A 24,150-nucleotide genomic window follows, 5' to 3' on the forward strand; every position below is an offset into this window, starting at 1 on the left:
AATTGTCTAAAAAATATTGAATCCACATGGAATTTAACATTTAAATTGCAATATTTTCTTTCCTTTTTAGCCCTTATGTTATTTATTTATCATTTGTTTGGTTTTGTGCCAAATTGTTGCCTTACCTGCTGTCCAATCTACATCTCATTTTTCTTTAGCTCTCTTCTGCTCTAAAGTATCCTCTTTCCTGTGCAGCATTTTCCCCTGGCCTCCTCTGTTGGTTACATTTACATTATACATTTTATTTTCCTTAGCAAAAAATTAATTTGCAAACAGTTCTCTCATTTAGTTGATCTCTGACTTTGCTTTCTAAATATATTTTTGCTTCTTGTGTAGTTTCTTACTTTTTTTCTCACCAACCAATTTATCAGGGTAGACATTACTGCAGTCTTTGATGGAGAAATATCCTTTGAGACTTCAGTGGAGTGATAGGAAAACTTGCTAAAAACAGTTGCTTGCAGCATTTATGCAGGAATTGAAAAATATGTTTTAGACTTTTTCATTATATGGTACTATACCCTACTCTACTATACTGTAATTGCTCCAATTACTAGTAGGTTAAATTGACTTGGTAAACATAAAATAAATGTGCCAATTTCTACTGCTGACAGAGAAGAGATTTACTTCCATGGTGGCTGTGAGTCATACCCCTTTCGCAGTGATGGTACACAGCTGGTGAATTAGTTAGGCATAAAGAAATATTTGTGATCCCAGTATTGACAGGTGGTGATGGAGGGTTAGTTTTTTTCCTTGCTGATTTGGATTTGTTTACACATTTAAGGATAGAGGGAGAGTTCAGGGTTTGACTTGTGCTGAGGATACACTGAAATTGTAAGAGAACTGTATTTTACTCTGTCTCTGGTGATCTATATGAATGTGCAGTAGCTCCAGAAGGAGCTGCAGGTGTTGCCTTTGGTTATTATATGATTTCACCTAGTGCAGGAAGGACCAAATACACTGAATGACAGCAGTACTGTTCCTGCCATGCTTCTGCCATTTCTGTTTTTCTGTTTTGCTTGTTTCAGACGCACCTTGTGAAACTACTTTTGATGCACTGGGCAAATCCTAATCTTCTTAACTGCAATAATGAAAAACCTTCAGGTGGGTGAAAATCTATGTGTATTATGTGTGCCACTATACTGTGACACATTTTTTCCTTTTTACTAACTTAGTTATGAATGCATACACATATGTAAGTATACATATGCATATAGTTTATATATAGTGTGTAGTTATATACATATATACGTCTGTTTATAACTATATTTGTATATTGCTGAGAAGTGCTAGTCACGGTCATGAAAGATGTCATACCATGTGATAGCATTTTCTTCTACATATTGCATTCTCTGGTTATTTTTAGTTATGTTTCTTCCTTGTAAGTTTGTCAGTTCTTGGTTATAGCTGCATTTATGCTTCCTTGGTGACTTCTTACTGAGTTTCCTTCTGTTTCTCAATTGATGATAACACATAGACTGGAATTTCTGTAGCTGCTAAATGAACACAAATTCACCATCCAAATTTCAAATGTAATACCTGTAGTTTCCCATAGAAGAAGGCACCTTCTTTGATCAGATAGCAACAGGAGCTGAAGCATTGACTCTAAAGGAAGTAGAATTATAGACTGAATTAAGTTGGAAGGGACTTCATATCTCCAGGTCTAACCCAGGTATCAAGGCAGAGCTAATGTCAGTAATGCTAGATAGCAGTGGTGGAGAGAAGAAACATGTAGTTGTTCAACCTTCCAGGCCTAGGGTAAAATGAAAATGGAACCCAAGAATGTAGAAAATTGAATTATTTACTTTTAGGAGAAGAAACTTCCTTTGCATAATAAAGGAAGTTAAGTTATACTTCAAATAATGAGCTAGCTACAAGTATACTTACTCCTAGGGAACTTCACAACACTTAAATTCAGGAAAGCTGCTTCTGATTAGATACATGCCAGTTTGTATAAAAGGCTATGGTCTAAACCCAGATCACCTAACAATACAGCTAGCTAAACATTTTTAGTATGTGTTAATTAATATTAATATTAATACAGTTGAATTAACTGTATTTCTGGTCTGAAAACACAAACACACAAACACATCCAATTTCAGTGCTTTTGTATGTGCAAGACATAAATCCAGTTTGTAGAAATGTAAAAGATTCGAAAGCTATTTCAGTATATTTTCATTGAAGTACAGAGTTGAGAATAGTTTTGTTGTTTTTACTGATGTCCTATGAATTATTGAATAAATACTTCATTTCACTGCACAGACTAGTTTTGAGGTTTTGCAGATGACAACTTGATTTCATGCTTAATTTATTCACCTTTGTTTTTCCAGTAATTTCAAGTATTATTTTATGATCAATATCTAAACAATTCTTTCCTTTTTAACGAAATACTTATCTAGCCAACTGCTTAATCTTAATCTGATCTGGAAAGCTGAATTGAAAGGAGCTTTTCTGTACTGTTTTCTTTGTCTGATATCTTGGTGTTCCAATGTCTTAGATATTGCAGCTTCTGAGTTTATTGAGGAAATGCTTTTGAAGGCTGAAATTGTTTGGGAGGAAAAAATGAAAGACCCTTTATCTGTTTCTACTTTATCTCAAGAAGAGCCTTATGAAGAGATCATCCATGATCTGCCTGCACTTTCCAATAAACTGTAAGTGTTTCTGTTAAGAGGGATGCACTGAGGCATGCACTCAGATAATTCTTCGAACTGTATTTATCAATCTTTCAATCCTGTCTGTGTGTCCATGGAGACAAACCCATTTAGACATGATCCTGGTCATCCTGTTGTAGGTGTCCCTGCTTGAGTAGAGAGTTTGGACAAAATCACCTCTACAGGTCCCTTCCAACCTCAACTGTTCTGTAATTCTGTGTGATTTGATGGATCAAGTAACTGTTTAATTTTGGAATTTTACCGAATCATTTTGTTTGCTTGTATCTCTCATCTCTTTTTGTCAACCTTAATTCTATAAACCTTAATTCAACCTTAATTCAATGAGTAATGAAATACGCTAGCATTTGCCAGTAAAATGATTGGGCATTCCTTTAGCAGAATTATTAGGGGTTAATAATGTAGATCCAAACATCCTTTTATTATGGTAGATGGAAACAGCGTAGTAAAACTACCAATGCCTATGAAAGAAATATGGATGAGTCCTGATTAAAAAAACCAAAAACAAACAAAACAACAAAACAAAAATAAACAAACAATAAAACACAACGTACTATTATGGATAAAATGATATGGCTCCAGGTAGTCACAGATTTATAGTTAGGTTTGTACTGTTTAAAATTCAAGAGGAATTTTAGTAGAATTTTGCAGTCTATTGAATCAAAGAGACAATTTGTGTCTTAAATTGTAATTTTTGATCTTTTAATATTTTCATGTGAATCATAAGAGGAGACTCTCATATGTGAAAAAAGGTATAAGATGGGTTAGAAGCATCAAGAGTAGTTTTGTGGTAGTGCAAGATGTTGATTTCTCAAATTCTAATTTCCATATACTATGATTGATCAGAATTTTAAAAGGTACAGATAATTCCTTTATATATTAGGCAGCTGCCATATAGTTGCTGTATGGTTGAAGCATGTTTGTTGTACAAGATTTTGAAATATTGACATTGTGTTTTTTTTTGGTACTGGAGAGTATGTGGGGAAAAATAATTAAAGCCTCTCAAATTATATATGTAGAGAGACAAAGAGAATATATTTGCTTGCATTTTGTAACAATTAGAATTTATAGTCTGCAGAGCATATTGTAACACATTAAAATCTGGATGTAGTAAGCAATTATGAAATGTTTAATCTGCTAAATTTGGAATTCTATGGGCTATACTTACGTATACTAAAGACTGCATATTTCATGTATAGAAAACCCAGAGTATTGTTTCTGCTTCATGATTGGTATTCAGTAAGATACATAGCTGGGTTTAGTATATTAACTACTGGGGAGAAAATGTAAGGATATGTTAAGCTTGAAGTAAAGCTTCTTTGGCACATTCTCCAGACTTTCAGCAGTCTTAGGTTTAGGGACCATCTGAACCAGAATTTTGCACTGTCTGGCTATCAGGCCTGCCATCAGTGCAGTGGGTATCAGTGAACTTGCTGGCTAACCAGCAATTCTGACACAAACTGGCCTATTTGGCATGTGTGTGACCTAGCTATCACTGGTGGAAACGTGGAAAAATGTGAGTGATCCACATCACCCTTTCTGCAGAGTTCCATTTTCCTTAGAAACAATATTTATTAATCTTTATAGTCACCTGAAAATCAGGTGTCATTTCAAAGCTAGTCATCTTAGTTCTGTAGTAGCATGCTTGTTCAACAGTGAAAAACAAAGCTTTACAGAGGCTTATTCTTCCAAATTATAGTAGCCATCTTCTCAAGATATACTGAATTATGCTCCAGAAGGCCTATTTGTCTTAGTTCATGAAAGAGGCAGCTTAGATGACTGTGTTCAACCAAATTCTTACCTTTTCAATGGCTGATGCTGAAATTGAAGAGTTTCATCCTTTTAGCTGTATTAGAGCCCACAGACAGACATGTAATATGCTAGGATGAAGATGAATCTGTCTGTATTATTCGTGTGTATCAAACAGAATTTTTAGTGCTGCAAAGATGAATGCACAATAATAACCTGCACAATTGCTTTTGGTCTATATTATTTCCAATCTCTGTCAACTCTACTGACACAGGGAAGTATGTTTAGACTGAGGAGATAGTTTAACAAGAGTTAATATAATGCTGTAGTTCAGTCATATTTCTTTGTGGCTATCTCTCAGAAGAGAACAGTGTTCAAAAGAAGACTCCAAAATGATAAACAAACAATTACAAATGGTATGTGCTCTGTCAAGAAACCTGATTTTGCTGGTTCTAGATTAAATTACAGTATCAATTTCTGAAATCTATGAATAGACTAATTGAAGATTAGTGTCTCTACTTGGTTAAAAAAAATAAAATTTAGCAGTCGGTATGTTTGCAGTATGCAAGGTTATCAAGCAAACCTGGGTTCCTTTAGTCAGGCATTAAGTTTATCCACCTGAACCTGTTATTGTGAAGCACTGATTTCAGTATTGAAGTACTTTTTTCATAGTTCTTCTACTGAGTTACTGAGTACTTTTGTCTGTGTGACTGAGGAGGTGTAGACCAGGAAGGTAATTGCGGTGAGTTACCCCATCAGGTAATCACCCAGCTGCCTTGCTCCCTCTCACCCCCCTCCATGGGACAGGGGAGAAAATAGGAAGATTAGGAAGGAGAAGCGTGTGGGCTGACATAAAGACAGGAAGTTTGCTTACTAACTACCATCACAGGCAAAGCAGACTCAGCATGGGTAATTTAATTTATTGCCAACTGAAAAAAAAAAAAACACACAACAGAACACCTGAAAAAAAAAAAAATGGAAAAAAAGAGTATGAAGTTGAGTATCAGGAAACAAAACCAATAAAAGAAACAATTTTAATTCTAATAGTACATTCAGAACATGCTCTGTTGGTCCACTGGCAAAACCAACTGCACCTGAATACATCAGTTGATCTAGCTTTTATGGTTCAGGAAATCAAATTGGCTGTATCTGTTTAAGGGGACTTTAGGCTTGTGATACAGCTGTGATGATCACCACTGTACTTCTGGTTTAGTACATGTACTTGTAGAAATTGAGTTTGAGACGACAAAGCAGAAAGATTACATTTTTCATTTTCTTACAGAGCATGTCAGTTTATAACCATTAATGAAGCAACTTGCATTTCATTTATTCTAGTGTTTTCAAACACCCTTTTAATGTGTTTAATCCATTCGGAAGGTTCTGTTACGAAACTTGTAAAAGTTTTTAGACTGAAGTTTCAGAGATTATGCAGTTTACAGATGTTAGCTGGCTTAGAAATTGTTTGGAAAATCTCAGTTGTCAGTGAAAGTATTACAGTTACAAAACCGAGAAGTTCTCATGAACAAAAGCTGTAAGTTCAAAGAGCACATGAAAATGTCATTGCAGACTCTGTCTTAATATAATTCTTTTTATAACATTTTTCTTCCTAGTTAGAAGCTCCATATTGATTCCAATATTGATGATAAAACCATGTCATAAAATTCCCATTTTTTTTTGTATGCTTTCTTTTCTTTCCTTCTTTCCTTTCTTCCTTCCTTCCTTCCTTCCTTGAACAAACAAGGAAATGGTAGATTATTTAAGATTATTTAAAACTTAAAGATCATCTAAAAACCAACCAAGCAAATTAACTATGTATAAGATGGTTTACACACCTAAAAATTAAAGTGACTATCCTCCATATAATGTGCAAGATCTTTTCCCCATTATATATTCCGATGGCAACAGTCCTACCTTGTTCTAATACAATTACCCTAGATAACTCTGCTTCTTGTCTGTTATGTGACATCATTTTGGCTTAAGTCTCCCTTTGTGGTTAATTATTTATTAATTATCTATTAATTATCATAGAAGAAGGCTGTTCATGCTAACCCATTTGCCTACATTAACATAAAATTTCTTGCATTGTCCTGTAGTTTAATTTCCAATTGCAGTGTTTGACTTGATCTTTTGATTAATGTAAGTACATTTGAATATTAACAGATTTTTTTTTTTTCTTTCTAAAAAGTCACTGTTTGCTGGAAACATTCTATTTCAATTTGTTTTATTCTTCACAGTGTCTTCTTGACCCTGAGTCATGGTGAACTGTTTATAGCGATTTTTAATCTGCTTTTTCTCTGTTATAACCATTCTGATTTTTGATGTAATATGAGTTATATGCTGCATTCCATCACTTAAAGTGCCGTGTACAAATGCACATAACTTATAGGATACTCTTTACATCAAAACATGGAACGCTTCTGGTTTAGCTGTAATATTACTGTCCTTCTAAGTTCAAAAAGGTATATGAGGAAATACATTATGTTATTTACAACATAAGTCTCTTTTGCAACACCTGAAAAATTAATTGAGGAGCTTAGAGATAAATTTTAAAAACAGCGTTTCTAGTATATGTAGCATAGTTAGCATGAAAGTGGTGAGATTAAATGGAAAAGCTTACATTTCACAAGAAAAAAAATCCTGGATCTTCGTGATTTAAAAGAAATATCACAAGACTAATAGAAAGTGACAGCATGTCGTTTTTGTAATATTTTAATTCATTTGGCTTGTGCTTTAATTTCTTCTCCTCTTTATGATCAAATTTTAAGATAGTTGAGTCCAAAGGAATTGGAGAAGTTTGGGACAATAAAAAAATACACTCAAAAAGAAAACTTGTGTTTTGTTAAATTCTGAGTCTGGGTAAAATGTGGATTAGTCATTTCTGCTTGTGGATGTCAGAGCTATTTATTTTACTGTCCAATCACTGATGTTTCTTATTCTCTGACATGTGAATATTGTCAACATTCATGAATAGAGTTGGATAATGGTTTTTCTGTTCTACAGTTCAAGTCAAGGCAAAAGGCAAATAAAAAATATATATATGTTTGGCTCTTTGATCTTTTGTCCATGTCACATTTGGTAAATAAATCTTACATCAATCATAGCAGTAAACAGAAAAATTTATTTTCACTGGTGTTCTTCTAGACATTTTACATCAAAATATATGAAACAGAATATAATTAGAAAAGAAATCATGCATCACAGAATCAGAGAATCACAGAATTGTAGGGGGTGGAAGAGACCTCAAGAGATCATTGGGTCCAACTCCCCTGCCAAAGCAGGTTCCGTAGAGCAGGTTGCCCAGGTAGGCATCCAGATGGGCCTTGAATATCTCCAGAGAAGGAGACTCCACAACCTCCCTGGGCAGCCTGTTCCAGTGCTCTGTCACCCTCACCGTGAAGAAGTTCTTTCACATGTTGGTGTGGAAGTTCCTGTGCTCCGTTTTGTAGCCATTGCCCATTGTCCTGTCCCTGCAAACCACTGAAAAGAGGTTGGCCAAATCCCTTTGTCTCCCACATTTAAGGTTTTTGTATTCCATTGCAAAATGTTGAAACTAATTCTAATTTTTGCAGACTGAGGGTTTCGTCAAAATAAAGAGTTTTTTTTTCATGTTCTTTTTTCCAATGGGAAGCTACTTTGACACCGATATTCCAATGAATAGTAGGGGCTTAGTAGGGGCTTTTTGCTGCTTCTATTTTGGACCGCACCTTTATAAAACAGTGTTTGTGTTTCAGTTCTGTTTTCAACAGTAGTTCTTAACCTGAAGAGAAATCTATGTTAGCTATGGTTCTTGCTTCTATTTGTGTAAGTAAGCTACATATATAATCCTGTTTTTATTATAACAAGTGGTCAAACTCAAATAACTGAGAAGAAAATTAGATTTTTTCTTAACGAAGTTTGACATCTGGGCTTTATTCCATAGCGGAATGCCCTATTCTCACATTGAGTTCATATCTCCTTTCAAAGAAATTATGCACATATTTTGGCAAAGAGTCGCCGTATACTCCATGACATTGTCTTATTTGCACTGTCAGAGGCCAGACAATTATTTTTTAAGTTGTGTTCTCACCTCCTGGGGCTGATTCCTTGTTAATTCTTCTGGATGTACAACACAGCCAAAATCAACTAAAATTTTTGGCATAGTTGTTTTTCAGAAGTCTGATGTGTCAGTAATGGAAATATCTCCATGCATGTAAAAATACATTTACTATTATGTGTGAATAAAAAGTATTGTATATAGTGGCGGTGATTTCGAGAGTCTGCTGTTTGCTTTTTTTTTTCCTTTTTTCTTTTTTTTTTTTTTTGGATACCACAAATTCAAAGCAGCTTTTAGTCATAAAAGCCAGGGTATTGTCTGATTCAAAAAAAAAAAAAAAAAAAAAAAAAGGCAAGCTAATTGTTGGATTTTAGTTTTATTAACTGTAATGGGAATATCTGTATTGGATTATTTTATAATATATTACTTTTCAAAACGGTATTGTGTACATTAATTGTGCATTTAAAATTCAGTTTTCAAATTGCCTATTGATTTGCCAGCCTAGCACTGTCAAGTACAGGCTCATGCATATTCTGTTTGGCTTGCTTCATTCTGATTCAGAAGGGATATGCATAAAGGTGAATTTTAAATCAAAGTGTTTTGCTCTACATCTTTGGGAACAGACCAACCCAGGTGAACACTTTATTTTTATATTATACCAGTTTCTGTACTTGGACCAGAACCAGTGCCTCAGCCCTGAATTGTACCTTAGCTCTGTGTTTGTGCCATCCACATTGGGCAATCTTTTGTTTGTCTGACATCTTCAGCAGGAGTCTAATTGCTTTATTGATTCTCTTTGTAGCAATCCCCTGGCTTTACCGATTGCCAAGCAAGACAGTTTGCTGGAGAAAGACACCATGTTTAAAGATGCAGCTAAAGGTTTATGTAAGCAGCAATCTCAAGACAGTGCATCTGAAAACGTCACGGTGAACAGTACAGCCAAACTTGAACAGGTAATAGCATGCAAATTCCTGAAATGTTTTTAGTGCTTAGGCCTGGAAATTGCAAAGTTAATGAAGCCAAAGAAGGTGGTAGTTTTTTTTCACCTCATCACAAAGCAATGTGATATGCACTGTGGAGCCTTGTCATCACAATCGCTCCCTGCAATCACAGTCTGGCCCTGCAAAGAGCTCCCTCTCTGCAAAGGGACCAGCTTCTGGAGACAGGTTGGGGTCTGTGGCTATCAGAGGGCTCCAAGCTGCTCAGGCTCTATTTATTGATGGTTCACTGTGGGGAAGGGAAAACTCTTAGTGCTGCCCAAAGTGTGCTCTAGGCTCCAGTTTGGGTTTACAACAGAAAGAAACACAACCTGGGAGAGTGCAAAAACAAAAAGGAATGTCTAGGGAATATTAAGTCGCAAAATAAGTGACTCTAATTCAAAGATAGGAATTGCCAGATTTACAGCTGCAGTTTTAAATCCCTTTCATGTGCTAATGCATCAGGATATAGGCACTGATTATTTAGGTACCTTTTACAGTTTTCTCCAAAGGATCACAGTCTCATTCAGTGCATAGGGTGGGTGGGTACAAAAGGAGGCAATTACCTGTTGCTTATAAATCTGGCATGTCCTGATGCAAGTATTGCTTTTTTTCTGGGGGGGGGCGGGGAGGGGCGGGGAGAGTTGAAGATGGGGAGAGTACAAAGGCTTTATTTTTTTGTTACATGTATTTGGGAAACATATATTCCAGAAGCATTTAGCAATTTGAGAAAAAATCTACTTAGAATTGGGAGGGAGAATCCTCTTTTAAAATCACTCATTATGACTTCGAGACATAACAAAGGAGCAAAATGTTGATTTCATTTAAACCATGTTCAGTTCAAAAAAAAAAAAACAACAAACAAAACATGCATGCCTGTCTTGGCAGAAGCATGCATACTTGTTGAATATTTTTCAGAGGAATGTTGTGTTAATCATATGAGATCAATCAGTGAGTTCATATGTCAGTCATATTAATCTGCCTCTGAAAGTGCTTGGCTTTGGAATCCCATAGAGCATGCAGTTCCCCATTCAGTCACTTCCATCAGAAGATACCACAAAATGTTTTGCACTTGGCTTACATCTTGTTTTCATTTCATCCAAATTCTGGCCTTGCTGACTGTGCACTTAGGTGATGAAAACGCAATCGATTCAAAAGAGAAGCAATGCCTGTAGGAAAATTAAATGCTTGCAACTGCATTAGGAGGAACCCCTCCTATCTCTGTAAGGAAAGAGGGGTAATTATTTAACTGGGTCTTGCTGAAACTATTGCTTGCTTCTGTATGTTCTGAAGTGTGGACAAGAACATACATACTTCCTTCTGCTTGATTCTATTTTGGTGCACATCTCTTTAAAGTTATTTGAGTTTTCTTTATCTCTAGGCTAGACTTTTGCTTTATAGTCTGTGCAGTAAAATATATGCAGAAGCTGGTAAGACGAGCAGCTGATCTTCTGGGACAGGAAGAGCAACCAGAGGTCTTCACTCTGGTAGTTTACCCCTCCACCATGATGTTCCAAAGTCACTTCAGGGTCTCAGGGCAGATCTTCAAACATTAATTGCATGTTTTGTTAAAACAAGGATATGAGCTTTTTTCTTTTTCTTTTTTTGAAGAGACATGATTGTCAGCCTGGAAACTGGACTTTCCATCACAGATATTTCTTGTTTCAACATGTTCTTGATATATATATATATTTATTAGTATTGTAATTTATTGGAAGTCTTTTTTTTTTTAACAGAACATTTGGCTTGCAGTTATTTAGTCATACTGCTTACTATGAGCAGTGCTTTGTTTCTTCCATTCTGGAATAGAATAAGGAGCTATTTATCACAAGCTGACTTCTGGCCATAAAAATGGAGGCAGCAAAAACTGCCATAGTCAAAAAAAAAAAAAGCAATCAAGACCAAAATTTCTGTGTACTTTGAACTTTTTTTTTTTAGTGTAGCAGCAGCTTTTTTGTAAACCTGTGATGAGGGGGGTTTTATTCTGTATTACTTGGCATGCTTTATGAACTGTAGGTAGATACATATCATAACCAATAAGGTTATGATACGTGTGTATGTATATATATATTTTATATATATATAATATACAGATCTGAATTTTTAGAGTTGGTGTTTCCAAGTATCCCATTTAATTTTTATTTTTTTTTGCTCCACTTGGATATTACATTTTTTATTTAGTGCTGATACCAAAGAAAAGCTTTGAATAACCCCTTCTCCCTACCCCTGCCTCCTAGGTATACTAATTTTAATGAGTTTTGCTATCTTTTATTCTTACCAGTTTCTCAACTACATTCAAAGTAATCATGTTCTGTTTAATTTTTCAGTAGGGTATGTGGAGTCATTGCCTGGATTTTATGTTCATATATTATTGAAATAGATCAGCATGATATTTCCTATGCTGTGTGTCAGTAGTATCATACATTCTTAGGCAATATGGCATGCAGATTAGGCCTTTACTGGAGGATCAGAGAAAAAAAATAATCTTATTACATTTGAAACATGCATTTTTAATAAAGAAGCTTGTAATTTTTTGGTTTTGAGAAAACTTAACAGCTCAAATTTATATGTATCTTTTTTTTTTTTTTTAATTGCAAAAATAATGTAAAAGAACCTTAACAAAATATTGTTTCTCATGAAGCAAGATTTTTGTTGCATGAAGTATAGGAGATGGCTGTCAAATGCCTACACTGATAAAGCATTTTGGGTTTCTCTTGGCTTGTGTTAGCTTTTGCTTTTTTTCTAGGTAAAAGCTGTTCTTTGATCATATGTAATTTCAAGGTCTGTGATACCAAACAAAGAAAGCAATATGAATAACTTCCAGAATTTTAGCATAGCTGGCAATTTTGTTTCCTCTCAGCTGGAAGGATACTCTTTTGATTGGCCTAAAATTAAATTATGTGCTTCATTTTCATTCTACAAAGAAATATATATATATATTTAATTAGGTCTTTTTAAGTGTTTTATCTTTGGCTTATAATTCTTGTTTACATATTTTAGGCCATATGAAACATGACAGAGTATCCTCAGGTGCCCTTCTTGTTGTTCTAGTATCACTTACCACATACACAAGGGCCAACTGTGTATATCATATTATTACACGTAAAACCTACAATGCATACTTAGTTTAGTGACGCAAGTAATTAAAAAAATAAAAATAATTAGAGACCGTTATCTGCACAGACAGTGAATATTGTTATGTGAATGTAAGTTAAAGGAGTGAATAGGGATCTTTGTTTTTAATGTTACAATAATCTCAAAACTAATAACTTCATAAGGCATTGTTGTCTTAGAACTTAATGTTTTTATAATTTATATTTATATTTATATAATTTGTATTTATAACTGATTTTCTTTTATTTCTGTCTTGTAAAATATGCGTTATGTAATACTTATGATAAATACATCAAGGTGAATAAATAGAGAAAACCCATCTGTATGCTAAAAAAGTAGATGATAGAAATAGAATTTGCAGACATCCACAAATAGGTTATTAATAATGTAAATACTGTTTATGGCCAGGTCCAATCATTTGTGAATTTAATGTGTTTGGATTTCTTCTCATTCTAGTACTCCAGTTTACAGTTTCTATGTGATTTTCTTGCTCATTGAGCTGTGAGTTTTAGTGCAAAGGCTCTGTTACAAAATATTGAACCACCAAACCCTAAACTTTTTATTTGTACATTTTAGAGTAATATGTTGATGGTGAAAGACTTGGGTTCCCTTACTTGTGCATCCAGGAGTTTAACTGAGCACTTACATTAAGTGAGCCCTTTATATAGATTGATTCTATCAATCTATGGAATCAGCATCTTTGGCTATATGTATATTATGAAATAAAACAAGCAAGAGCCTGTTCTCTAGCCTAGGGCTATGTGGGGTGGCCCGGTGAGCATCCATCATCCTTAAAACAAAACTATTTTCTCCCTTAAAAGATGGGTTTGTGTCCAAATTGCCTATTGGAAATGACCATTGATGGGATACCTGAATGGTGCCCAGGTACCTGAATGGTACTCATATACATGAGTTCTAGCTGGGCCCAGAATATACAAAGAATTTTATTAGCTTTGCAGAAAATATGGACAACCACAGGCCAATACTCTAATCCAACTGCCTTTTTATTTAGAAATAAAGACATTTATTTATAGCCTAGCGTAGATTTCATCTTTATATGGAATGAGAGCTTCGGAAAGCAAATTAAGAGAAACTTATTTCATGGCACAGTCTTGATAGGGCACAACGGAACATAGTAAAGACCTGTGCCCATTTTGATGCTGCAAGCCAGGTGAACACCCTGGTAAGGGAAGGAGGCTGTAGGCTTCTGCCTTTCATCTGCTGTATGGTGAGCCTGCCATCCAACTGCCATGAAAATTAAATAATTAATTAAATAAATAAAAATAATAAAAAAGGAAGAAATGGTATCTTTTATGGACAGAAAAGTCTACATTCACTTTAGTGGGATGAGGAATATACCTACAAATTAAGCAGTCAGAAAGACACAGACTAATGTAGAAGGCAATGTAGCAGGCAGCCTGCAGTCCCTAACTGTTTATGTCTGGCTTGTTCAAACTCATATTCTGCTTTCTGAACCTGAAAGTACAAATATTTTGAGAAGCAAGTCAGTATTTCTCCTTTTTTCCTGTCTATTTGGGAATATCCATAATAAGATTTTGATAGTTCTCAGCACTCCATCATTTCAGAGTACATATTCTCTGAAAAAGACTGAATTAGGAAAATGAGGGCTGTGAAAAGGTACATTGTGAAATGTTCAGTTGGCATATGCACGTATCTCCAGAGTTTACATGTTGGGGTAAGTAAATCTTACATGTACAGCTTACATCAGCTAAATCTAGAAAATTAACTCCTTGAAATACTCATGCATTTGTACATTTATTGCTTTCTGGATTAATGAAATGAGAGTTTTTTTCCCCACAATTTTATGGGGAAAGCAGGAAATAGAAAGCATCATAAAAGTGTAATTGGGCACTGCTGCTTTCTTGTTCTTCTATGTGCATGCAGCTGGTCTAATACTGACTCTTACAACTATGGTAAAGGCATAGAAGCCTATGAAGCATGTAAATTTTGTATTTTGGTATCTGTTTTCCAACATATGAAAGTATGAACTGAGAACTTAGCAGTTTTGCAAACGAAAAGAAAGAAGCCCCAAGATATTTGTTAGGGTTAAAAAGGTGAACAATTTTTATCTTTCTGCTCCTAAATAATCTTTGTCTTGAACTTGTTTGGATCATTTTCAAAAGAATCCAAAAGCAAGATGTTTTTTTTTTCTTTTTTCTTCTTAAGGGCTTCCCCCATGAGGTGCTGTTTTTCTGTCTGTTTAATCTTTTACTGAAAATCCGTGGATATAAGAAATAAAGTTAAAATTGATTAAAAGTGTTGGGGGGGGGGAGCCTTCACTTGATCTATTCAGGCCGTACCTTTCATAGAGCTACTGTTGCAAGCTACATTTTCCTTACGTGTTTTATGGTTTGCTACTTTGTCTAGTTCCACATCTGTTGCAGATAGAATGCAGATTAGATGTCTGCCTGCCATGTTTTAGTGTATGAATGGAAAAACAGTGAAAAAGCTTTTGTTAATATTCATGCTGCTACATGCATATGAGGTTTAGTAGTCATCATTTATTGACTGTTCATAGAGCCGATAAAGACAGGAGACAGCTTTCTGTGAGGAGTTTGACTGTTACCTAATATACTTGCTTTAGGCAGTATTTTCTACTGAGTGTATTTGTCTTTAGAGGAATAGTAAGGAAATATTTAAAGATGAGAGTGGAGGTTCCCACCTTTTTCCAGGCACTGTATCAGTCCCAAAATAGAAGTTTGCCAGAGGCCCCGGTATTATTTTGAATATCTTCAGCATAGAGCTAATACAAGAAACACAAATGCAGTGGTAGCCATAGCACTTGAGGTCGAGAAAAGAGTAAAAGTGTGCTCACCGCAAATAAAAGGTGCTCCATAAATTATGGGGCAACAGAAGCTGTGAGCTTACAACTCCTGCGACAGATATGTTTCATCTGTGATGAGCCATGGCTTCACATATACTGTGCGTGATTTCTTAGAGTTACTTTAGCTACATTTTGCAGTTTCTTTAGATTGTATGATTAAGCTGGTGCCTCATTATTCCATTCTGGAGTTAGATGAAGGAAAGAGTGAACTGAGTTGGGCAAGTAACTGAAAACCAAGTGTAATATTGACAGATGATTTGGGCTGTAAGCAACTGCTTAATTCACCAAATTTACTTAGGATTAGTGAGGCCTTAAAGCTAGGATTCTAAGAAAAGAGCAGCATGCCATGAGTCAGGCATGTAAAAAATACCGATAAAAAGAAGTGTCTCTTGTTTTTTCTCATGCTGTTATGAGTAGTCATTGTGTAGTGCTAAATGAAGTGTGAAGTCGATATTCTACAAATTGTACTTGTATTTCTCTATAGACTAAAGGAGCCTTCAAGGTTTTGTAACTTAATTTATACCATACCAGCATATGGATGTGAGTAAAGCTGAAATATGTGAAAGGAAAAAACAACAAGATTTTGTTTTGAATCATAAAGGCTAGTAGTTCTGTGGTTGTGATCATTTGCTTCTTCTTGATAAAACAGAAGAGTAAGCAATTTTATCCCTGTTTGGTGAATATTTTGATACTGATATTCAATACTGCTATTGTTAGGAGAATAATTTTGATTGGGCCAAAGATCTATGATTTAAAGAAGATGCAAAATTACATCTGTTTCATCCTTCTTGTTTATGACTACAGACTCCCTGGTGTTTGCTTATGGTCACCTAAAAAAGGTGGCATGTGAAAGGAGTGTTTGTATGTATGTTTCAGGAATCTTGGAACATGAAGACAAAGTGAGATTGTTAGTCTTATTTCATTAAGATGAAATTCTTCTGCAATATCAAACTGTGCAGCCTGGACAAATGTAGGAAGAAAACCCAGATCATCATGATTTCTGGACTAGACCTTGAACCTATGAAAACAATGGAAACTCAGTAGTTTGGGATCAGATCCCTGCTATTAAACACCAGCATCCGTGGTCATTGGGGTCTTCTCCTTGCCAGAAATGTCCTCCATGTTCCCTCCAAAACCTTCCAGACATCTTGCTGCTGCTGAACAAAGTTGTTTCATTTTCTTTATGCATACTCAAAATAGACACCGCAGAGTGTTTTAAACTCCGAGCAAACAAATAAAATCATTCTACTATAATTCACACGAGAATTTTCTGCTTCTAGGTAATCTGTTGTTATGGAAAAATATTTTCTTACTGCTGCCATAAAAAAGGAATTAACCTACATTTTAAGTGTAGATCCTAATTTATAAGCACTGTGCTTGATGCATCAGTGTTATTTTGTCTTTAATCACATTTCCCTGTGTCACTGGCTCTTTTATTCCTTCTTTTTCCAGTTCTGTTGTTTGATTTTTTGTTTGTTTGTTTGTTTCCTTATTTTTCACTTTGCCTTGCAGGGCTTATATTGTTCCTCCTAAGTCTGAGAAATACTAGGCTCATTTAAATCACCAGTTTTCGCTACAGTAGCAGTTTCTGAATCTCTTCTGGTCTCCTTGACAACACAATTCCCACTTCTTATTAACTTCCTTCTATTCTGCAGGAAAAAATCTAATAGAATTTTCAATCCTTTATGATGAAGAGTAATGTGAAAGCTTTGTTAAATATTAGGCAATAAATAGTTTACAAGTACACTAACTTTTATAGTCTTGATTTTGTCTGCCGTAAACATTTAATGAAGTGAGCTTGAGAATTGCACTTGAGCTGGGAATCTTTATGGGTTCAGGAATAACAAATGACACTCTAATAGGGGGCTGTGTTCTTAAGAGCCCATCAAACTCACACAGCTACACACCTTAACATTGCTAATTGTTTTTGATGTGCTTCTGTTGCTTAAGATTGTGCAATTATATGGGAGGAGTGACAACCCTCCAGTTTCCTAATGCATTCTACATAAATTCTAGTGATCTAAGTCTATATTTCAGGTTAAAACATTACAGTACAGAATGACTGGTTGTGAAGTTTACTTTATTTCTCTGTGTAACTTGTGTTTTCTAGATCAAGCTAATGCCTCCAGCTCCAAATGATGACCTGGCTTCTCTGAGTGAGCTGACAGACAGCAGCCTACTTTATGAGATTCAGAAGCGTTTCAATAATAATCAGATATATGTGAGTTACTATTCACCTATCAACAGTAAGGCTTCAAAAAAGAGCAAATAAGAGTAAAAGAGCAGGATTACTTTTGTAACTACTAGACAGTAACCTGACCAGTACTCATAACTAATATTTAGATGGATGAGGACATACATGTGTGTGAGCCCTGCAAGTTCTCAGTTTATATAGGAGAATAAAATCATGAATAAAACATGAAATAACACTTCAAGTAGGCTTGGATAAAACCTATGTATGTTTATTTCACAGAGTAAGTGTGTTGATAAAAATTGATGGTCATGTGTAATCTTCCCCTCTTAAACTACTGAAAGATCCCAGAGTCCCAGAATGGCCAAGGTTGGAAGGGACTTTTGAAGATCATCTAGTCCAACCCCCCCTGCCAAGCACAAGATCCTTCCACCTTTAACATTATGTTCACTTAAATTTAATAGAACATATGATTACTGGAAATTCAAAAGCAATTTAGATTTAAAAAGCTTACAAATGATTGTGGGAGATTTAATTATTCATGCTCTTTTCTTGTATTACAGAAATCATTCTCTATGTTCTCTATCATCTAGATATCAAGCAAAAATTATAAGAAGATTTCTGTAAAGCAGGTTTTCTTGATTTTGCCATATTACACATTGGAGGCATCTTGTTATATGTATTTCTGTGGAAAAAAATCTGCACTTGAAAATTATGCTATCCCTGTTCATATGTTACTCATAACTTACTTCTCATGTATTGAATGGTTGAGTGCCATGTCAATATGAAACATGGCAATTGGTTTTAAACATACAAGCTGATTACACTTTTTAGACCGTAACAGGGAACTGGAATGTCACATGTAACAAGTTGCAGCCAATACCTTTGAAATGAAGGGCACTGCAATCCTAAGTGTTACAGTATTCCATGATAATAAAAAATCTGGTTTTTAGAAGCATGGATCAAATCCCATTTTATTATGAATATTTATTTTTCTTTATCTCACTTTCAAGGATGTGAAATACAGGTAACTTTAGTTGAATTAAGGAAGATCCACGGATACTTATAAAAGGGAAGAGAAGTACTTCTTTTACTTTAAAATACTGAAGATTTTACCTAAGAGGATCTCATAACCTACTGTGGCATTCTCCTTAGCTTAATGGAAATTTATAGACAGTGGTGACTAATATTCTGCTCAAAGGCAGACATTGTACTTAGGTAGGTTGTCAGCATCAGTGCTGACTTGGATCTTTGAGTGATTTGGTTCTCAGCTTTAGAAGGAAAAGTCCTTGGACTCAATTCTAAATCAAAATCCTCCTTAGTATGGAAGTCTACTTATTTTGTGTTTCCTGATGTGTAATAATGGTAATAATGTTCCATTCCGCAATAAAAACCCACAGTGAAGCCAAGTCTGGGGACAGTGAGGAAAAAAGCCATTCCATTTCAGAAGGAAAAAAAGTACATTTGCTACAGAAGGGAATATTTTTCTCCTCCCCAGATCAAAATATCTCATTTTGAAAAAGGCAGCATGATTGAGACTGTTCACATGATTTGCTGTCAGACAGAGGTCTGGAATTTTCACATTCTTAGAGTGTGATACAGTAGCAGCTACTTATGTGGAGTGAGAATTATAGCACCAAGGGTGACCTACAACCTTATACTTAAATATTTCTTTCAAAACGAGTGTTTAAAAATGAAATAGTAAAATCTTGGCAGCTTTACAATCAGTGGATGGTTTGCTATTTTTTATGTGCATACATACACACATAGAAATAGTAATATGTATTAGTTGCTTGGTCTTATCCCACAAGAAACATATTTTAATGTATCAGTTCTATGTAATGAATATACCATTCCTAAATTCTGTCATGTAACCCATAAAAATTGCTTGAGGAACTTGTTTATGTATTAGGTATGTTACATTTCTGTAGTTTAACAAATGGTGAGTTACAAAGTAACTTTCAAATAATATAACAATAATATATGCAGTGCAATTCTTCTGTGCATAATTTTCCATTATAAAGAACTATTTCATTACAAAAGGAATAATTAATGCTGTCTGAATTGTAAATTTAGGTCTCAATTTAAAGTTATGAAGTTAAAAGCTCAGAGTTCTTGGATTATATTTAATATATTTAATGTGTTGATAGCCAGATTTAAGATGCTTTGCCAAAAGTTTTTTCTGGAAGAAAACCACTAGCATCCTTAAAGACTTAATTTATTTCTTACTAAAGCAAATATATGAATTATATGTCTGTCTGTCTGTCTTTCTTCTACCAGACCTACATTGGTGATATATTGTTGCTTGTTAACCCATTTAAGGAACTTCCTATTTATTCCACCATGGTAAGTATTCTGTCTTTAAATGTTACAGTATGGTTCTTTTTCAGAGGATTCATAGTTAATTTGGCAGGCCAGACCACTGTGATTAATTAACATAAATGTCCTTTCTTATGTTGGGAACATCTTAATTAAAAACAAAAAAAAAGGGCAAAAACTCAATTTCTTCCATGATACCACTGTTTTTTCTTTCTGTGTCCTATTAGTCACCTAATATAGTCACCTTGCCAAGTGTTGTATGAGGAGTAGCACTTCCAATTGTTTAAAAGTAGTTCCAGCTGTATAACATGACTTAGGTGGCTTCTGCCATTGCTAGACTTGGAAGAAGAGACAAACATGCTTTATGCAGTGATTGTTTGGTTCACACCTTGCTGAAAATGCAATTATGAAGATGACAACCTTGAGAGGTGCTGAAAGGCTCAAACTTGCTGTCTGTGCTCCACACCGGGCCATTCAGTTCAGACACCACAGGCAAGGAGTGCAAAGTGCTTGACATGAGCTTAGCACTGCACTGGGGCAGTCGTTGCACAGAGCTGGCCTGTGTTGGGTATAGGCAGCATACGAGCAAACGGGAGTCCATGAGTGTTCAATCATATCCACAAGGCACCTTAAAAAGTGCTTCAGGTGTTTCTTTATTAGAACCCTTATCTTTATAATCTTTCCCTTATGAGGCAGACTAGTTAGGGCTGATAAGGGGCTTGTCATTTCAGTACCTGGAATGTACTGGTACTAAATTGAGTAGGCTTTGTAGATTGGTGCAAATAATGTAAATTGAGATGATTCTATATTTGCATCATCCTCGGTCATTTTAGAAATAGAGAATATGTGAAAAAAATGAAAGATCCATGATGAAGAAATGAAAAGATGACCATGTATAACAACAACATTTCAAAATTTCTTAGATTTGTAATAATTTTTCATAACTTGGGAATTTTTCATGCTAGTCTATCCTCCCACTCTTAGTTCCAACAGACTTTTACTAAAACAAATAATTTTGTAAGCATTTTTTCTCTCTGAGATGACATAGAGAGCCATGAATTAATGAGCACTGATATATGCTGCTTCATTTGATACAATTGCTAGATGATAATATTAATGCATACTGCATTTTTACACTGAAATACACTGACTACTGTAGTAGTACAAACCACTGAACATACAAACAGCACTTTGGAGATGACAGTAACTGTAGAAACAGTTTGTACTGTGGTATCCTGTTTTGTTATATTAGTACAGAATTTAATTCTGTCAGATTAGGGCAAATATATATATTCTTTAAATCTATTAGTAAAATGTCTGAACTTGCAAAGTACTTGCAACATTATACAGTGACGATAAATGTGTGCAGGTTTTTCATTGCATTTTGTTTTACTCAGTGGAAAACCCAGCACTGCTGAGTGCCATAGTTTTTCTTTCTTGTGTATCTTAATTAGAACTTTTATACTTACAGCTCTGTTTTCTTTAATTAAACTCTTCACAGATACTTCAAGGGTGCCATATATATGTACATATTCTGGTCATAATACTCAGAAAGCTCTATGAAACACACAGAATTAGGAGTACAGTGGGGGGCAGGGGAGGGGTGAAACAATTGATTTAAACTGTATTCATACAAATTTTCACCATTTTTTCAGGTTACTCAGCTTTATTTAAGCAACTCTGGAAAACTGTGTTCCTCACTTCCCCCACATATATTTTCCTGTGCTGAAAGAGCTTACCACATGCTATTCCAGGAACAGCGTCCCCAGTGCTTTATCCTCAGGTGAAAATTTATCTTTCTATTAACTAATTTACAACTCCTGCCTTTCAGCCATTTCCCCCAGGACTCAGCACTTAAGATTTCCATTGTATTTTTTTGTCCAACTGATTTCTTTCTGTGTACTGATCTCTGTGTCATACATTAGAGCTAAATAGAACTGAAAAAGGCTTAATTACATTTCAAATTTCTAAATTTTCTTGGCAAAATGCCACTTCATCTAACTGGATATAATTGCAAAGAGTTAATGATAAGAATTCAACACACTGTGTGTGTTTGCTAATATTGCATGGAAAAGAATTAGAAATAGAACCTAATGGAAAAAAAATGGGAAGTCCTTTTCTAAATTATAAACCTCTGAATTCAAGCTCCTTGTCAGCCTCATGTTGTGTGTGATCATGAGCTTGTTATTTAGTCTTCCATCTTCAAAAAGCACTATAACCATTTTTGTAATTCACAGTGTTGTTGCAATAATAAATACATCCAAGATTGTGGATAAATGTATTAAAAATTTCCAGTGAAACAGAGGTTCATCCAAATATTCCAGCTTTATTATTGTGAAAGTTTGAATTCCCCTTGGAAATTTTGCTTCCCAAATCCATTAATCTTCTGCCCTCCCTTTTCTTCCTTCACCCTACCTGAAAGCAAAGGGTCTGATGAATTTGTTGTAATTGCTCAATGTAATTTCTAGTTCCATCATATCAGTTTGATTGTTGATGTTGGCTGAAATATTGACAAAGGTTTGTGGAGCTTCATAGAGATGGGAAGAAAAAAAAAAAAAAAAGGTTGATTTTGACCAGGAATAAAGGCTGATAAATTTCAGAAAACTTATAACTGCTCTCGACCTACCTCTAATTCTAGAGGTAGTTAATAAGAGCTGCTAACCATGTTGTTGCAGAGTTAAAACAGTAAAAATGATCACACATGTATAATCATAAAATAATATGTAGACGTTTTTACTGCATTCCGTTTATGTGCATACAGCCTTCTGTGAGTATTTGAAGTTCTGTGTATTAAGTCTTCTTTCTTTTAAAAGCATAGCTTATAAAAAGTGTAGTGTATATACAGTTCATTTATATATATACATGTATATATGTATATACAGTTCATATGTATATATGTATATACAGTTCATTTATATGAACTGTATAGTATATAAATTTATAAATTATAAAATATAAATTAATTTTGTGCAGAATTGATTTGATTTTTTGAAACAAATGGCAACCTTGGTTACATCTATGCTAATAAACAACAAGGAGCAGGGCTTACTGACTATTAGGGCATGTACAACAGTTTGTTGATTTTTTTTAGAGATATATTTCATTTCATATCAGAGCCAAATAAGTGTAGCTCTGCATTTCTGCAATACTCCAAGCTTTAGTGTTTTACTTTGTCTCCAATGTTTCCTATCAAATATACTTTTCATTCCCAAGTTAAAAAAAAAAAAAAAAAGCTGTAAATTTGGCATATGGCCTGGAATTTTAAAATATCCCCACTTATAAAGCTGAGTTGTGAATACTTTTCTATGCATTTTCTGTGTACTCTGGAAAGAGTACACAGAGGGTACACTTCTGTCTTTTATTGCTGTCATTAGGAAGAAAACATGATGTGATTATACAATAAAATCTCATAATTTGTATTTATTTCACTTGAAGTACTATAATAGTACTTCATAGTATAAGCGAATTGTTAGTAGAATGTGTAAACATAATTATTCTTTAGTTTTATTGTAATACACTTTACTATTGTACTATTTTACATTTTACTGTGAGAAGAGGTTGTTTTAATGTGCATGTTATGACGTGATAAAGAGCAGTGAGAATCAGTCCCATACCAGTATGAATATTTTACTTCTCATTGCAATTCTCAAAATATGTCTAGTTTAACTATAAGCTGCCACAGAAGAACCAAATAACAGTGCCTAACTCATCTGAACTCTTCCAGAAAATTTGGAATTTGTTACTTTAAAAAAAAAAAAAAAAGTCAACACAGTAATTTCTTTGTAGAAGGCTATTACTGTATTTTCAGTATATCAAGTTACCCAATATCTTTTCAAAGAGACTGGAAAGAATTTCAGAAAATAATCCCCTTTTGTGTTCTAGTCCACTCATCTTCATCAAGCTTAGTATCTTGTTTATTTTGTGGAGGTAAAATTTATTTTCTATTAGCAATGTTTTTCAGTTCAGTGCTGGCTTTGTTTTTGTTTTCTGCCAAAGTTTAATTACAGAAAGATACTTCCCATGAGTTTAGTGGCCATTACTAATGATTTATGAATTACTCTTTTATTGTTGCTAATGAATTCTGCATGCTGTATAACCCTTAGTCATACTGTTCTTCTTGGTGTAGTCATTTTTGCCTCCCACATTTTTGCCAAATATTATAATGAAAAGAGGTAAAGGTACCTGAATTTGTCTAAGCTGGAACTTAGCTGCCTAAGTATGAAGTTATGGTCTTGAAACCCTTGTTAAACTTCTGG

The 24,150-nt window shown here is 34.6% G+C and overlaps 1 protein-coding gene across 4 annotated transcripts in view; it reads left to right on the forward strand.

The window, feature by feature from the left end:
- Positions 1-24,150, forward strand: part of MYO16 (myosin XVI) — a 378,556-nt gene that overhangs the window by 176,884 nt on the left and 177,522 nt on the right. For all 4 annotated transcript variants that reach the window (XM_027444352.3, XM_072031861.1, XM_027444351.3 and 1 more), the window contains 6 exons: positions 1,026-1,101; positions 2,495-2,648; positions 9,251-9,401; positions 17,495-17,605; positions 19,856-19,921; positions 21,550-21,677. In XM_027444352.3, the coding sequence (XP_027300153.2) occupies positions 1,026-1,101; positions 2,495-2,648; positions 9,251-9,401; positions 17,495-17,605; positions 19,856-19,921; positions 21,550-21,677 (686 nt within the window). The remainder of the gene's footprint in view (positions 1-1,025; positions 1,102-2,494; positions 2,649-9,250; positions 9,402-17,494; positions 17,606-19,855; positions 19,922-21,549; positions 21,678-24,150) is intronic.

This window comes from Anas platyrhynchos, chromosome 1 (genome assembly GCF_047663525.1).
Source record: "Anas platyrhynchos isolate ZD024472 breed Pekin duck chromosome 1, IASCAAS_PekinDuck_T2T, whole genome shotgun sequence".
NCBI lineage: Eukaryota > Metazoa > Chordata > Aves > Anseriformes > Anatidae > Anas > Anas platyrhynchos.